This window comes from Hippocampus comes, unplaced genomic scaffold, assembly GCF_001891065.2.
Source record: "Hippocampus comes isolate QL1 unplaced genomic scaffold, H_comes_QL1_v1.1 scaffold313, whole genome shotgun sequence".
In the NCBI taxonomy this organism is placed as follows: domain Eukaryota; kingdom Metazoa; phylum Chordata; class Actinopteri; order Syngnathiformes; family Syngnathidae; genus Hippocampus; species Hippocampus comes.
The window spans coordinates 361,825-378,397 of NW_017805037.1; the positions used below are offsets into that span (position 1 = coordinate 361,825).

The 16,573-nt window shown below is 47.6% G+C and overlaps 2 protein-coding genes across 5 annotated transcripts in view; one reads left to right on the plus strand and one right to left on the minus strand.

Annotated features, from left to right (window-relative positions):
- Positions 1 to 6,412: 6,412 nt before the first annotated feature.
- Positions 6,413 to 12,118, minus strand: LOC109512298 (TRAF3-interacting protein 1-like). Its single transcript, XM_019863908.1, has 13 exons — positions 11,694 to 12,118; positions 11,126 to 11,194; positions 10,897 to 11,058; positions 10,658 to 10,786; positions 9,435 to 9,852; positions 9,274 to 9,297; positions 8,487 to 8,568; positions 8,327 to 8,419; positions 8,098 to 8,215; positions 7,831 to 7,867; positions 7,690 to 7,763; positions 7,136 to 7,355; positions 6,413 to 6,573 (listed from the first exon to the last, which is right to left on the minus strand). The coding sequence occupies exons 1-13, from the start codon at positions 11,823 to 11,825 to the stop codon at positions 6,413 to 6,415; spliced, it is 1,719 nt and encodes a 572-aa protein (XP_019719467.1). The 5' UTR covers positions 11,826 to 12,118.
- A 465-nt stretch (positions 12,119 to 12,583) lies between these two features.
- Positions 12,584 to 16,573, plus strand: part of LOC109512310 (TRAF3-interacting protein 1-like) — an 11,664-nt gene continuing 7,674 nt past the window's right edge. For 2 of the 4 annotated variants that reach the window (XR_002167497.1, XM_019863923.1), the window contains exons 1-8: positions 12,584 to 12,863; positions 14,358 to 14,426; positions 14,778 to 14,939; positions 15,206 to 15,334; positions 15,409 to 15,819; positions 15,907 to 15,978; positions 16,104 to 16,124; positions 16,318 to 16,341. Coding sequence is in view for 3 of the 4 variants with exons in the window: in XM_019863923.1 (XP_019719482.1) it covers positions 12,741 to 12,863; positions 14,358 to 14,426; positions 14,778 to 14,939; positions 15,206 to 15,334; positions 15,409 to 15,819; positions 15,907 to 15,978; positions 16,104 to 16,124; positions 16,318 to 16,341 (1,011 nt within the window). In the remaining variant the exon portion in view is untranslated. The remainder of the gene's footprint in view (positions 12,864 to 14,357; positions 14,427 to 14,777; positions 14,940 to 15,205; positions 15,335 to 15,408; positions 15,820 to 15,906; positions 15,979 to 16,103; positions 16,125 to 16,317; positions 16,342 to 16,573) is intronic. The other 2 variants (XM_019863924.1, XM_019863925.1) reach the window with 2 other exon arrangements.

Below are 16,573 nucleotides of genomic sequence, written 5' to 3' on the forward strand. Positions count from 1 at the left end.
CCCCAACCCCGTGTCTGCTGTGATGTCACTTTAATGCCCCCCGCCCCCTCCCGGTCCCAGTACGCACACACTTTGTTGTTCTTCAGATGTCTCCACGGAGCTCTTTTGTATATAAGGACTGCCTGTTTGTCAAGTTGTCTCCTTTTTCTTCTTTCGACTGCACTGAAGATGTCAACCGATGATGTCATAAGAAACCGTCCCCGTTTCGGGTTCGGCAGGGAGAGACGACGGCAGCGAGAACTAGACTGAATTCTCCTCGCACCTCCACTTGTAAATTCTCACTGATGCTCAGTGGCCCCCCTCCTCCATGTGTGAAATCCCCCCGCCCCAAAAGCCCGCCAACAAACTCTACAGTACAACCTTGCATGTATTTACCAACGCTGCACCTCGCATGACGATTAACTTTTAGAAGGACTTGTGTAGGGAAGAAAAAAAAAATTATGAAGATAGAGACATAAAAAAAAGAATAAAAGAGTTCTTAGTTTACTGTTGCATGTGTCGGGCGAGTGTTTCTTTACATTGTGTCGTCTGGCCTCCTACATTACAAAAATCAGGCGTGTAAAACAAATCTGGCAGTTGAATTGAAGACGAAATCTCACAGACAAATGCAAAAGGGCCACAAATAACATTTGCAACACAGAGGTCCATTTATCGATCAGGGTTCGCAAACGGTCGCCAATACTTTTCTTGTTGCCCCCAAATTTTGAGCCTCTTCAAAATTTTCTGGCGACGACAAAATCCACAAAACCCGGGGATGACCGGATGTGACCTCGAACGGATGTGAAGACGCCATCACTAACCTCTGCCAACGGTCGCACAATATTTTTTGTCTTCCATGTCACTAAAGGGCCCCGTATCAGACATTCTTTGGTTCAAATAATAAATTTTAAAAAACGCAGCTTTCACGAAAATACCCAAAGGATCTGCAATATCCGTTTTCATCCGAAAAAAATAAACTTTCGTTTATTTTGGTCGAGTTGGTGGGCTGGCCCCAACAATGTACAAGCCATTAAAAAGTCACTTTTCCTAAATGTCCTCTTAAAAGGAATCTCCAGCGCCAAAAAATGAGCGCAATTCATCTTTGCCTCATTCAAACATGCCGCTCCTAATTTATCCAGGTCCGACTCCCGCACGCCGAATGCCTGATGAGCCCCAATGGGGCTCCCTCACCATGATAATGAAATGAAATGTTCCATATGTGGAAGCCTCCGCGGGAAATGCAGGGACGCGGCAGTGCCAATCTCACCGCGGCGACGCCTTGCAATAAATTCGACATCACAAATTGCACTTTGTCTCTGACGCGCGACTCGCGATGAAAGCTCAAGAAAAGGCTTGAAACCCAACAAGGCGCAACTACAAAAAGCAGGATGGGATCAAAGACTGACGTCATTTTGATGTTCGCAAACCCTCGATGCTATTTTCGAAGAACGCGATATGGATTGCGCGTGTATTAATAGTTGGTCTCTGGAGTGTCAGCCCACCATCCAGTATGTCATTGAACAAAGTCAATCTTTTTTTTTTTGTTGTTTTTTTTTTTAAATCCGTCTATTTTGGAAAATGAAATGAAATTGACATCACAACAAGCAAACGAACCGTGCGCTGTGTGACATCGATTTCAGTTGCCGGCAGGTGTCAGCTCACAGTGGGCGGAGCTGCGTGGTGGCCAGGTTGCTCTCTCGCGGTGATATTTGTCACTTTTCTGCCATTTTTCACATTGATGCAGGATTGATAGACCCCCCCCCCCGCGATACTCTGCCACAATTTAGTTATGAATACAATTTGATATGAATACAAACTCCAAAAGAATCTCTTCAGTAAAGAACATTCACTTCCTGGAGTCAACTTCAATAAAACAAAAAGGAGAGAAAAATTGGATAGTCTGCCTTTTATTTAATATCATTATCTACTGCTGTAATGTGTTTTAAAAAAAAAAAATCAGCCAAGAATGGCAATCAAGCAACTCTCAAGAATATGGGCCAATTAAATTGGCGGGCCGATGAATCGGTCGGGCTGAAGCGCTAACCGCTAGGCTAACGCGTTGCCCTCCAAGCAGTTTTCATACTTTGAAGCCCGCAGTAAATTTCGTCCCTTCCACTCTTGAGTTTCACTGTAGCCACATTGCGGCGTGGCGGTCCTTGAGTACCAGCAAATGGGGGGGCTTCAACCTCCCGTGTGCCCCTGAGAGAAATGACAAATGATTAGCGCCGGTCGCCCACTAAACGCGAGTGGCGTTCTCTTCCAAGGCCCGCATTTCCATTTCAATTTTCTGCTCAGCGGACTTGATGTATGTGCAGAATCACACGGCCACGTCGTCGCTCTCCACCTCGGCCGCCGGTTACTCGACTCACCGAGAGCGTGTGACCTCGCGTGTGTGTCTCTCGGTGTAATGTTGCTGTGTTCAAGGCAAATGGATCATCAGGGAAGGGGATCGCAAGGTAAAACGCTGTTGGGGAGATGAAAGCGCACCCGTGCGGGCATTAGATTGAGATCATCCCCGTGCGGTCGCTCTTGTAAAGCAAAAAAAATGAAGACGTTGGCAAAAATGCTTGGCGAGTGAGCGTCGGCCATCAGTCGGGGGACTCGTTAGGGCAAATTCCGTCAAGAGTTGGAACCCAAACCAAAATGTCGTCTGTCGCGTTGAATTGAGGGGGGGGGGCACGGCTTCTTGGGACTTTTTCGTGCCTCCTGTTGCCGTGCTGTTCTTATTCTCGTAACTTTGAATGGTTCCTCACTTCCCGTTCTTTTATGGGGAGGGAATCTCAACTCAACCGTTCAGAGGGCACTTTACGAAAACCGCCGCTGTTTGCAAAGTGCTGTACTTGGAGCAAGGAGAGTTCATCCAACAAACAAAACAAAGACAGTAGAAAGCACAAAAACGGTCCAACCACAAATCGAGTCACGTGCTGAATCGAAAGCCGAGGAATAAAAATGAGCTTGAAGACGAATTTGAAAGATGGGCAGCGAGAGGGGGCCTCCGCTTAGTTCTCTGGACCTCCAAATAGCGGCTGGTCCGCAGACCCAAGCCACCGGGCGGCTGCGGAGGAGCCCCGAGAGGTCAGGTGGGGTCATCAGGCCGTTTCAGAAATGGAAAACAAATAAGAGAATCTTCAGAAGAACTCGAAAATGAGCCAGCGGAGGGACGCCAGAGTGGGAGTCATGTGCTCCCTCTTACCGCCATTTTTCAAGGATTGGTCTGCTTTCATTTTCTTTACAATTGTGACCGAATTCGGTGACAAAGTCGAAATTGTTGAAACTTTTCAACCCCTCCGAGTCAGCTTCAAACTGGAAGTGTCCACATTCAAGCCACCGCGTGGCTTGTTGTTGTTGTGGTGGTGGTGGGCTAATACGTGCCTTCTGCACTGTCAGCGTGCCTGGTTGCGGCGGCGAGAGCCTGGCACAGCTTATCGGTGAGCGGCGGGCCTTCCTTTGTGACGACAGCGATGAACGCTCGCCCGAGCTGACACCGTCATTAGGATGGAAGCAGGCAAAGCTGACATTTGCATTGCGACCTTTCCGATGGCCGTGGCCAAATTGCTTGCATCGGACTTGTCCTGTCCTCCAGACGCGCGTCGTAATATCATCGCGCTCGTGGCCCTGCATTTAAGTGCGGCGAGGGCGTAGAACAGTTGGAGATGCGTGTGTGTGTGTGTGTGTGTCTGTGTGTGTGTGTAGTACCGTCGGATGCTCAAAATGTGCGAAGAAAAGAATGGCTTTATGGCCGATGACCTGGAGCTCTTGCTTGGTTCATGAGCTGTTTTTCAGCGAGCCGCCTCTGTTTTGAAATGCTAAATTGTTCAAAACCGCGCGCAAAGCGGCGCTAATAGCCAAGTGCCCTTGTCACTGAAAGGCCTCGGCCAAAGTCCATTTGAACATCCTTTCACGAGTGTCCACAGAGAAGCCGGCGGGGTGAAAAGCTTTGAAGATCGGCGCAAAAAGGAGGAAAGCGCCGCTGTCCACTACGTCCACGTCGAAATGAGATACTTAAGGGGGTTTACAGATGTTTTGTTTTTTTTTTTTTTTTTAATCACCAGTTGGGTGTCAGAAGTGGCTGCGGGCCCATTCACTGTGAAATCCTCACCATGTTTTGTAATAGTGACGCTAGTTTCTCCGACCATGATCGGCGAGGCCGGTTGAAGTTCCAGAGCCACTTTCGAGTCACCGGCCAACCCTTTCTGAAACGCTCCCGTCGAGACAAACGGCCGCCACACGTGCGACGCCCCTGCTGTGCCCAAGGTAAAAGGTAAGCGGAGCCGCATCGAGTTTTGCCACAGATTCCTTTGAGCGAATGCCGTTGGATTCTCATAAGTGCAGTGCGATAGGTGGACTTGGGAGTGCCCCCGGTTTGAAGTGGCAAGCAATCACTCGGTGGGTTTTTCTTTTTTTCACGTTGGCTTGCAAGCCAGCATTCAAGCGATCGTCAGATACGCCGCCGCGTGCAAATGCCCGTTCGGCATCTCGCAGTTGCTGAGAACAATGAGGACGAAAAAAAAAAGTACCGTCGGATGCTCAAAATGTGGCTTTTAATTCTGCAGCGCCGTGTCGCGCTTCCCCACGTCCGTCGCCCGCTCCCGAACACCGCAGGATTAACCCCAAGCAAGACGGACAAGGGGAATTCATTAATTTCACGTCGTCCGCGTCATGTTTACTTCCTATTATGCAAGCTGGAGATAATGAGCCAATTAGTGCGCTTCCAAAATGCCAGCGGGCGGCTTTTGTCGCGTTCAACAGGCTGGCGTCTCCCCGTGTTTCAAGTGCTAACGTCTGCCACGGCAAATATTTACCGTGGAGATCAGCGACGGATGATGACGATCGTCCAAAACAAGCCGACGGGTTGGTTCCTTCCTTTGCGCCGTGTCTGCTTTGGTTTTGCAAAACTCTTAAGGTCACACTCGATCCTGATAAATTGGATGGCGAGATGATTTGCATTTTAAGGGCGATGCTAATGTGGCACACTGTCCTTCAACATCTCTGCCTGCGCGCGCGCGTGTGTGTGTGTGTGTGTGTGTGTGTGTGTGTGTGTGTGTGTGTGTGTGTGTGTGTGCGTGTGTGTGGGGGTTGTGTGTGTGTGTGTGTGTGTCATGCCCCGGGGAGCAAATCCAGATCTGATACCATCACCCGGCTCAATGAAGCAGACTGGAAATCGATTTGATTTCCTTTTCACCTTCATTATCATCGCCAAGTGACCACCGTTGTCACGTTATCGCAATATTACGAACAGAACGGTGAAATCCCTCAAGACTAAAAAAAAAAAAAAAAAGCACAACATCTGTGAGCCGATGCATCAAAATGAATTGTCACACATGCAAAACCCCACAAAATGTACTTCAAATAACCGAGATGACGACAGTGTATTTAGAGATGCTGTAAGATATATTTGCAAAAGTTTGCACACCCGGGATGTTCACAACCGATCACTCTCATTCAAACGTCTCATGAAATGGGAGTTAGCGCACACACACACACACACACACACACACACACACACACACACACACACACACACACACACACACGTTCTCGTAGGATTTTCATTTTTGCCACTTTGTAAATCAGCTGACTTGGGACACGAGGTGGGCTACGCCCAGGACTGGTCGCCAGGCACGGCGCAGAGACAAAGAAGCGTTTTAAATCTAAATCAGTTGCCATCTGAATGTAGCAGGCAGAGTTGGACAAAGATGTGAACAAATATTTTCAATGCAGAATGTCAGCCACAAAATGTAAGAGAGAGCGGTGCATGTTTGTTGTTAAATCCGGGTGAAGTAAAAAAAAAAACAAAAAAAAAACATCCAGATGGAATGCTTCAAAAGTTGAGAAAAGCAGCCTGGCGCTTGCTTGAGATGAAAAACACGCAGCAAAGTGTGAATAATTAAGAGCGAGATGAATCCAGCTTACTGACCTATATACATTTTTTTTCCTGCTCTTCGCTGATTTCAAGCAAGTGCGAAATAACGAGAACCTTCGAGTTCTTTCCAATGAGCTGAGGCGCACGCTTATGAGTGACCTCCGTCGACAGATAAACCGCTCCGCTCCCTCCTGGCACAAACGGAAGCCGCAAGAATGTTGACCACGGCGGTGCCGCCGCACTCGTTTATTGAGGGAATCCATGAAAACAAACGAGAGCGGCGTGAGGCAAGGCCAGGCCAGCGGCGGGATTTCTGCGGCACATTTGCGACACAACAGCCAACCGCGTTCACAAGCAAAGCGGAGGACACAAAACGAGCTTCCAAAAAATGAGCACAATTCATTTCCGTTGGCAGCGTCTTCCATTGGTGCGCAGCACGACAGCCGAATGCCGCTTCACCATGTTTGCTTTGAACTCTTAATTGACTCGAGTCTGCCGTGATTGGCCCAAAAATTCGTCTGGATGGCTCCGCAACGTAAGAGAGAACGTGCTTTGTGCTCCGTTGTCCTTTCAGGATCTGGAAGAGATGATCGCGGCCAACTTCTTCTGGATGTTCTCCTCGTTCGTCAGGATGTTGGACCTCACGGCACAAATTTTGTCCTGGTAATCTTTCATCTGCTGGTCCAGCTCGCCCAGTTCCGCCTTGAGCGGTTCCACCGCCTGGTCGGTGACTCTGCGCAAGCATGAAAGGGTTTCGTTTGTGTAGCCCGCGTACGTGCACGCTCGCCATTTATCGACAACAAGGCCGGTTCATCGCGGCGTTTTATAGACAGACTGTGAACAACGGAGTCTTTCTGTGACTCTTCCGGTCTCTCTTTGTATACGGCGAGCGGATCAAACGCTGAGAAGATAAATGACCGGAATGACGTCTTTCTGACTACCGAGTCGTAATCCCAATTTCAGCAGTTGGAGTTGTCACGTTACTTGACGAGTGGACGCATCAGAGATTCGGTAATTGGGGTTTGCCTGGCGTGAAAATGAAAAGAAAATGCCGATATCTGAAACGACATTTCACCGAGGCCAAAGGCTTTCACTTTTGCCCTTGATGTGTCTGGGGCATTTCTACGAAGGAGTTGCGGAGATCCCATCCGGAATCGAACCCTGCACCTCTGCACCGTGAGGCCGAGGTGTGAACCGCTCGTCCACCGTGCCGCCCGCCAGTGGGCTAGATTTGCCATTTTTCAGGGATTAGTAACAAACACAAAGAGAATTAGACATGTCACATTGGCGAGCTATTTTTAGAACAGGCCCACGCGCTACTGTGCGGTCCCTTGTTTTCCCTGCGCCAGCTCTGCAGCTCGGCCTGCATGGCGTCGATGTCCTCCTGCACGTAGTCCATGATCTTGCCCAAAGGCAGCGCGCTCTGACACACCGACTGGATGGACACGCGCAGACGCTCGATCTCCCGCGTGACCAGGTCCTGCTCTTTCTTCCGCGCTTCCTCCGACACCAGCTTCGGACACACGCAAGACATGAAAACAACGGCTGAGGTCAAGCTCGCCGACTTTTGTTCTTTTGCGTTGCTCGGTGTGCGGCGGCCCTTTGGTGGAAAACGAATTGGGACTTTCTCACACACGACCTGTTTTTTTTGGGGAGGGGGCGGGGGGGTTATCAAGTATCAGGTATCAAGTCCAACTTTATTGTCAAATGTGCTGCAGCTACAGCACAGATGAAATTTCCTCCCTCTTTAACAAACAAGACAACAAGAAGAGCCGCCATTGAGAGCCATTCTGGTGTTTGAGGCAACCCCCCCCCCCTCCCAAAAAATGTTTTCATGCTACGAATACCTCTTTTGATTTATTGGAGTTTGGCGAGGGTTCGTAGTCCTTTTTGGTCTCGAGGATCTTTTTCACGAGTCCGCCTGCATGAATCGAAGCTCTCATTAGACAAGACGATTGGACAGAAACTGAAAAAGGAAAACAACCTACCGTGTTTTTCTTCACTCCTGAAGTCTTGTGCAGATTCCTGGAAGAGAAAAGACACTGGATGACACACACACAAAAAAATCTCCTTTGGGCTTTCATTGAAGACTCTAAAAAGTTGGCGTGAATGGCCGCTTGTCTCCATGTCCCCAGTCCGGGGGCGGACCCTGCCGCCTCTCGCTCAAGGTCAGCTCCGGGTGGCCCTCCTAATGAGGACAAACGCTAGCGCAAAAGATGCGAACGGTTCCGCTCGGGGGCCAGTCGATCAGCGACCTGGTCCGCGGCCTCCGCGGGGTCGGGGGCCGCCTCTGCCACCAGGAACTGCTCATCCTCCTCGTCGTCAGATGGCTTCTTTCCTTCTCTGATGACTGCCGACTTGGCACTGGAAAGCCTGCCGACGGAGAAGGACGTCGTCACATTTCGAACCGCGGGAACCGCTTTGCGCAACGGCGCGATTTTTTCGACGGGCAAGAATGAGGAAAAGAACCCGAAGCCACGTCACCTCTCGGGCGCGAGCGCTTCAGCCGAGCTCTCCTGTTTCTTGACTCGAGGAGGAGCCGGACGAGCGCTGCTGGGCCTCGCCGGGCGGTTGTTGCTAGGCAACCAAAGAGGCGTCAGCGGCGCGGCATTGATTCGGAACTTTGCTTGCTGTCGCCACAGACCTGGAGGCCACGTCTGATGAAAGTGAGCAGTCGGTAGCGTCTCCGCTTTCCTTGTTAGGAGGACTCGCATCCTCCCGAGGGTCTTGGGGGGGGGGGGGGGGGTGAACAAGTAGCTCAAAGTTCAGTTTGCACTCGAAAGACACTTCATTAGATACACCTACACAAGACAGGATTTCCCATGATCAGGCCCTCATGTCTGCTTTGTAATTGGCAATCATCAAATTATTGGACCAAATATGTCCACATTTTTGAAAGAATTACCCCCCCCAAAATTGTTTTAACAAACTTTATGGCAGTGAAACAGTGTGAAGATTCCCAGTTTTCCAGGTCATGGCAATCCATTAAGGTTACTTCAGGCAAATGGACTTTTTTTCCCCAAAAAAAAATGTTCATAAATTATTTTTCTGTTATTAGATGAATATTTTGAAGGGGCCCGGTGGTCCAGTGGTTAGCGGGTCCAGGTTCAATTCCAGCGCCGGCTCCTAATTGATCAATTGGACAAATTGGAAAAATGGGGGGGGGGAAGCAACCCCCCACCACCCCCTTGAAACTGGTGTAGGGGGAATCGTTTTTCCGAATTTTGTGTCTGGATGTATTTTGTGGAGTTGTGTTGGGGACCCGTGAAAGGTCCATACGATGATTGACTTGTCTGGAGTAGACGAAAGCGCAATTCCAAATTGGGCCTTTGTCGAGCGTCCGCCGAAACGCGGCAGGACTGTTTTTGCGAGTGCAGGAGCTCTCTTTTCTCGCGACATTTCTTTCACTTCATAAAAAGAGGAAGACTTACCGCCGACTTCGCTGTTGGATTCATCTGTTGACAAAAGAGAACGCAAAGTCGGTTCGCGCAACCACAACATCGCCATCCGGCAAGCAATCGTGACGGAAAAAACGTCATCGGGCGCTGCCTTCATTTGCACACCTTGCATTGAAGGGGAATGAAAAGCGTACCTCCCAAAGTGTTTTTCCTTCTTTGCCCTTTGGCGGAGGACGGCTGACTCGTTCTTGCCGGACTTTCGGTCTGTGACAAAGACGGCTTGTGTCGCTCGCTTTCTGCGCTTTTTAACTTGTCCCTCTCTTTCTCTCTCGGCTTGCTGCTTTCCTTGGCTTGACTTTTCTCCTTCTCCTTTTCCCGCTCCCTTTCGCTGCTTTGCGCGTCGTCGTTAGCCTTGTCTCGCTGGCGTTGGCGACTCTTGTCTTCTTGCTCGCCATCTTTAGCGAGCTCCTGCTCCCGCCGGTGGTTCTTGGCCGAAGGCTCCCTGTCAGGACGCTGTTCCCTCTCGCCGTCTCGACGGTGCTTCTCTTGCTCTCGGGGCGGCTCTGGCGCCTTCTCAACCCCGCTCTCGATAGGCTCCGTCATCTTCTTCTCCTGGAATCATTCAAAATACGTGCAAGGTTTGTTGCTAATCACGGTTCTTAGGTCGTGTTTTAATAATGTTGCCGAGCACCATTTCCGACCATTTTGGACAAAACCGCGGGCGACAGGATGGGCAAACGTGACAGGCCGTGATTGCCGTGGATGCCGGATGATTGTTTTTTTTTAAGTGTCCAAAAAAAAAAAAAAAAAAAACGCCACACGACCTGCTTTCGGGAACGTCCGTCTTGAGTCTCTCGCGCTTTGATCCGCGTTGGGACTTTGGCCACTTCCAGGGCGGAGACGACCTGGATCCAAACTACGTTCTGAGGTCTCGGGGTCGGCCTGGAATCATTCAAAATACGTGCAAGGTTTATTGCTAATCACGGTTCTTAGGTCGTGTTTTAATAATGTTGCCGAGCACCATTTCCGACCATTTTGGACAAAACCGCAAGCGACAGTATGGGAAAACGTGACAGGCCGTGATTGCCGTGGATGCCGGATGATTTTTTTTTTCTAAGTGTCAAAAAAAAAAAAAAAAAAGCGCCGTGGATGCGGATGACAAACCGAGTCAGCCGTTAAAAAATAAATAAAATAAACAGGTGAATGCAAAGAAACTCGATAGTAGGAAATAGTGGTTATCAAAACGTGTTACAGTGAATTAATTGTTCCCTGAAAAGTGACACCATCAAGCGCTGAGCGGCATTCTGGAAAAGGCTTCAACAGCCACACTTTACATGACAAAACACGCACATACCACGACAGTGCAAAACAAAAAAAAATATTTTGAGTATTTTTGCAAAAGCGTACGTGCACCAACCTCTCTGTCAGGCTGCGCTTGGCGTCCCTCCGCAGCGTCCTTGTCTTGGGATTTCAGCGTGCTGTCCTTGGCCCTCACGTCCAGCCTCTCTCCCGCAAGAACTCTCTTCACAGCCTCCTTACTGGACATCTGAGGAACACATGAAGACATGTCATCGTGGCTGCGTCCCTTCCAGTGACTATGAAGGTCCGCCATTTGACATTTTAAGGACTTCAAGAACCACGGGTGGGCGGACCAACCTTGCTGAGGCAGCACTTGGCAATGGCCTGCAGGAGCTCGTTGGTCTTTTCGGGCTCATGACCGGCGACAATATGTGCCGGTCTGACCGCAAGGGGCTCCCCGGTGACCAGCACCACAACGTCGATTGCCTTCTGAAGGAACGCCATCTTCATCTCTTTGTCCTAAAAGTTGAAAATGGTCATTTACTAGCCACCAGCAGGAAGGTTTCTGGATGTTGGTCCAATTTACCTTGATGCATTCTGACTTCAATTCATTGTCTTTGTACAAGCCTTTCATAAAGCCAGTGGTCCTGATGATCTGGTGAAGGTGGACGCAAGGTATCAACATGGGTGCCGTACATTGCTGCGAGGTACTCAAATCTCACTTGGTCATCACGGAAAGATTTGTTGGATTCAACTTCACAGCTTGATGAACGAATTGCTGACATATTGCTTTTGGGGAAAAGCAAATTGTAGCCTCCCATAAGTCATACATTCACGATAAATAGATGGACGGATAGATAGATGGATCGATAGATGGATCTTGGCGCCTAGTTAGTCACATGCAAAAAAAAAAAAAGGTCTGTACTCCTTACAGTCTAATGCAAAGTAATAGCACCACCTATTGGTTACTTCGTGTTTCAACAACATCATGTCCTGCATTCTGCCAGTAATATGATGTAAATACGATCATATTACGTTGTCCAGCAGGAAGTACAAGCACGGGATGCCTTTGGTTTGTGACAATTAACGTACCTTATGCAAATGTTAATAGTTTCCTAGCTTTCAACGTTACTTACTCTGCATAAATGTCTCACCTCGGTAAAGATGTCGTGCAGGTATCGAAACGGCGGTTTGCTGAGCAGTTTTTCAGTGAGAGCCGGTTTCTTTATCACTTTGCCCAGCATGCTTTGCGTTTTTTTGATTACTAAACTGTTGACAGCGGCCATTATTTTCGACCAACAAATATTCGTTGTTTCCTTTCTCTTTATGGACTTATTCTGAGATCACTAAACTGCCGAGGAGCCAGTGAAAATAATTACTTCGACTTTATTTCGTCACGTTAATGGCTCGTGACGTCATGCTGCCCCATCACGCACGTCATAATCTTCATTGGAGAGTGCCAATTTATCCACGTATAATCTGTCATTTTTCAATGTTTAAAATAGGAATTTATTTAATAACTGACTTATGGCTTCAATTGGCCGAAAACAATATCGTGAAAGTCAAGTGAACAATGAGCTGCAATGTACGTTTGAATTTATTTCTTACCTGTATTTTATATGCTTTGTTTTCACATGTATTTTAGCATCCTGATTTTAATTCATATTTTCAAATGTATTTTTTTCATAAAAAATTGTTCAGGAAATGAACCCCCAAAGGGAAATGAACGTGAACGCAGCATAACTGACTTATAACTTCAATTGGCCGAAAACAATATCGTGGAAGTCAGGTGAACAATTAGCTACAATGTACGTTTGAATTTATTTCTTACCTGTATTTATTTTATTTATTTTGTATTTGTTTTAACATGTATTTTTGCATCCTGATTTTAATTCATATTTTCAAATGTATTTTTTTAATAAAAACTGTTCAGTAAATGAACCCCCAAAGGGAAATGAACGTGAACGCAGTACGGTACTCGATTGTGTTTGCCATTGGCGGTGGCAGGGGGCAGTGTCGGTAGCTTTGTCAATCCAAACTACTGCAAAGTTGGTAGAAGAAGAGGAACGCGAGCGCTTCTTCCTCTCCAATGCGCAAGCGCGGACTTATAGCCTGCTTAGTATTCATACAGAAGCAATTGGCTTCGTTATTGTCCGCGCTTTTTATTTTGCTTCCTGTCTTCTTCTTTGAAAACTGCTGCAATGAACGAGAGTGTTGTTAAAAAGACGCAAGAGGCGCTCGGAAAAGTGATAAAGAAACCACCGCTGACAGAAAAACTGCTCAGCAAACCACCGTTTCGATACTTGCACGACATCTTCAATGAGGTGAGACTGGTGCGGGCATGTTTTTGCGAAATGGGACGTTTATGCTCATATTCTTGGCATATGTGAAAATGGCAAGCATGAAACCAAACTAAGGTCGTCTGCACGCGAGCTCATCGAAAAGTATTAGCTCGCTAGCAGTACCGCTTAGCCATGTTAATTCGCTCGCAATGTAGAGACTATAAAATGCTTGATTATTTTATTTTTGGGGAAACCTTCCGTTGGGCTGCTTCGATACAGCAGCGGCAAGCAATGCGAGTATTAGTACGAGAAATTGGGCGTTGGGTTATGTCCTCTGGTTGCCATTGACACAACGCAAACAACGTTGTCGTCAAGCGTTGCTAGATGCGCTTCAGGGATCGCAACTGAACCGATCGCTGCCAGGTGCTTTAAAATTCGGCATAAAACCAATCTTAAGTTAACTGTATAAGAGGAGAGAACGAAAGAGCAGTGGTCGTCCAAAATGTAATTCCCGACACTTTATTAGAAACATCTCTGATATAGCTGACTGGGAAAATCTCGCCCTCCCACCCCCCCCCAAGAAACAAACCCCCCAAAAAACAGTTGACATTGGCACGTATACAGATGGGCAAATATTTGCACTCACATTCACACCGTCACTGAGTGGAAACTGTGCCAATGCTGCCTGCTTCGAAGTCAAATCGGGTATATCACTAGGCCATCAATTTATAATTGTTAATCTACTGTATAATAATAGCAGTAATAGGAATCACTGTGCTCAAGTGGGTGATAAATGTTTGCAAGTTGCACAGCAGGTGCTCCTCAAGGCTCTATGTTGGGACCCATTTTGGCCGTAAAAAATGAGCATTATTCGGAGATGTTTACTTTTAAATTCCTTATGTTGGACCACATTGGAATGTAAGGGTGTACGTAATCAGTGTATGTCGAACACAGCTATTAGCTAGCACTAATAGCCCCAAATGTATACCAGTAGATACAAAGATTTCCCAAGACGTAATGGCACATAAGATCGGTGTCAAGCACAGTAATTTAAGTTTCCACTTCTAAATAGAGACACCAACACTCTTCTTCAGGTAGTTAGTGTTGTATTTCACTGCGGCCACATGTATATTTGATAAAGCACAATGTGTCAGCATATGCGGGTCAAAAGTGTTCCCAAATGTTTTATTTAGGGCCTGATTCATCTAAAAAAAAGATATCAAGTGAATTTAATAACCATTTTTTTTATAGGCCCTTAATGCTTACAACAGTAAAGATATGTGGGGATGTTTGACTGTCATTATTGTTGCCTTTTGTTGTGTGGGGAGGGATAAAAACACAATCGGCTAAAAATTGGCAGATTTTTGCAAATTATAAAAGAGCAAATATTGGCCATATTAATTGTCCGGCCAATTAATCGGTCGAACCCGACTCTTAATGTAAGATATATTCCTGTCAAAATACACAAAGGATGACTGAGGCTCCCCTCAGAGCAGGAGAAAAAAACTGTCTTCCATCTATTCTCCCCACTTTCAGATCATCAGAACCACCGGTTTCATGAAAGGCCTGTACAAAGACAGTGAATTGAAGTCCGATAATGTCAAGGTAAGGTTGCGCTCTCTGCTATGTTCATTTTACGGTCAATTTTGATGAGCGATCTGTTCTTTCAGTCCCGTTGTGTGACTCTTGTCATTCAATGTCTCTCACACATTTAATAAAGCATCACTTGGCTTTTGTTTATGGCCAAGCGCACTTGAAGTCTTGGCTGAGCATTTTACTCGCCAGTCGCTAAAGTGATCAACAGCACAAGGCTATTAATCTCACCTTACATGGAAACGGTGTCTCTTTAGAGTTTATGTGTGGTGACGCAGTTCATGCCGAGTTCAGCATGAGTACACCCGATACCTTCGCCGGTCAAAGATTCAAACCACTGACTTTTTTTCCCACGCCTCGTAGGACAAGGAGACTAAGATAGCCTTCCTTCAGAAAGCCATCGATGTTGTGATACTCGTCAGCGGGGAGTCCCTGGCAGCAAAGCCGGCGCGCATCGTGGCCGGCCACGAGCCCGAGAAGACCAATGAGCTGCTGCAGGCTATTGCCAAGTGCTGTCTCAACAAGGTTTGTTCAGTCCAGATTATTCCACGCACCTCATTCATTTTTGAGCGTCTGAATGTTGTGGACAAAGTCTGAAATGGCCTCCTCGGGGAGAACAATGAAGTCGGTTAATTGAACCCAGGAGTGGGTGGACGAGGAGATAAAGTGGCACCTGGGGAATAGGCAGTTGTTTGTTTATGTTCTGGAAAAGATTCCCTGCAGTTTAGGTCACTCGCATGGTATTTGAGTCTCGTTTCCTATTGAAAGAGTTCCAAATATTTCATCCAAAGCTGTCCAGTGAGGAGGCGGTGAAACGAATACTTTCCGGAGAGAAGGTGGACTCGAAAATCAAGGCCCCGACCAAGTCCCAAGACAAAGAAAATCGAGAAGGGCGTGAGCATCGACCAGTGGAAAGACAGGTAAACAAATCGCATTTCCACAAGCATTGTCATTCAATGTTTCATTTTTCAATTTTCGCTTCGGACGTATTCAGGAGGAGAAGAGGATCGAGCGCAGCGGGAGCAGAGAAGACAAGGACCCGGACCAGCGCAGAGAGCGGGTAAGGCAGCATCGAGATGGCGAGCGAGACCACCGCCACGACAGGGAGCGCTCGGGCAAGAACCAGCGGCGCGAGCAGGACCGCGCCAAAGACGCCGAGCGAGACAAGAGCCGCGAACGAGACAAAGACAAAGGCAGCGCGAAAGACCGAGACAAGGAGAAGGACAAAGAGCACGAAAGAGATCGAGACAAGAGTCGGGACAGAGACAGAATGAGAGAGAGAGAATCCGTCCGAAGGGACACCGAAAGGAGCAGGGACAAACGGCGAGAGCGCGACAAAGAGGCAGAAAGACGCAAAGACGGCGAAGACAAGAACAGAAGTCAAGAGAGAGAAATTCACAGCAAGGTGGGGCAGGAAAACGACTTGCGCTTGTACCAATCAATGTTTTGTTTTGTTTTGTTTTTTTAATTAAAATAAATGTCTTTGAACCAGGATAGAATATCCGACGGACAACAAAAACCCACAGAGGACGAGCCCAGAAAAACAGCCAAACCGGTGCCATCTGTAAGTTCTTTGCAATTCGTCACACAAGATCATTTCATTTATTTTTTTAATCTAAGCAAATTATGTATTTGATTTTGTTAGTAAGATTTTTTTCATCTTATTTCTCGCCCTCGTATTCTTGGAAGGAACCAGAACCAGCTGCTGAGGTATTGGGTCCTCTAGAACAATCAGTAATCACGTCGGCCCGAGTAGTGCGGCTATGTTGGCCTCGAGTCGCGCCTTTCGGCTCGTCCGCTGATTGGGCGGGTGGCTTGATCGTTACGAATGTCCCGTCAGGCGCAATTGCTGCTGTTCTTTCTGAAACGATTTTTCGTAACGTTCTTTTCTTTGCACGTACAGCCTGCCGCGAAAGTTGACGACGAGGTAACTGACTCGCAAAGAAACGCGTTGTTGTCAACCAGACCCGTCGAGGCAGAAGGGAGAGAGAGAGGGCGGGCGGGGGTGATGAAGAGACGAGATCAAACGTGAAAAAAAACAAAACAATGAAATGTAATTTTGACCAATAACTTAAAAATAATAAAATTGAAGAACCTTCGACAGACAATTTGCGTCATTGGTCCTACAGCCCCCCCCCCCCCCCCCCCCCCCCCCCCCC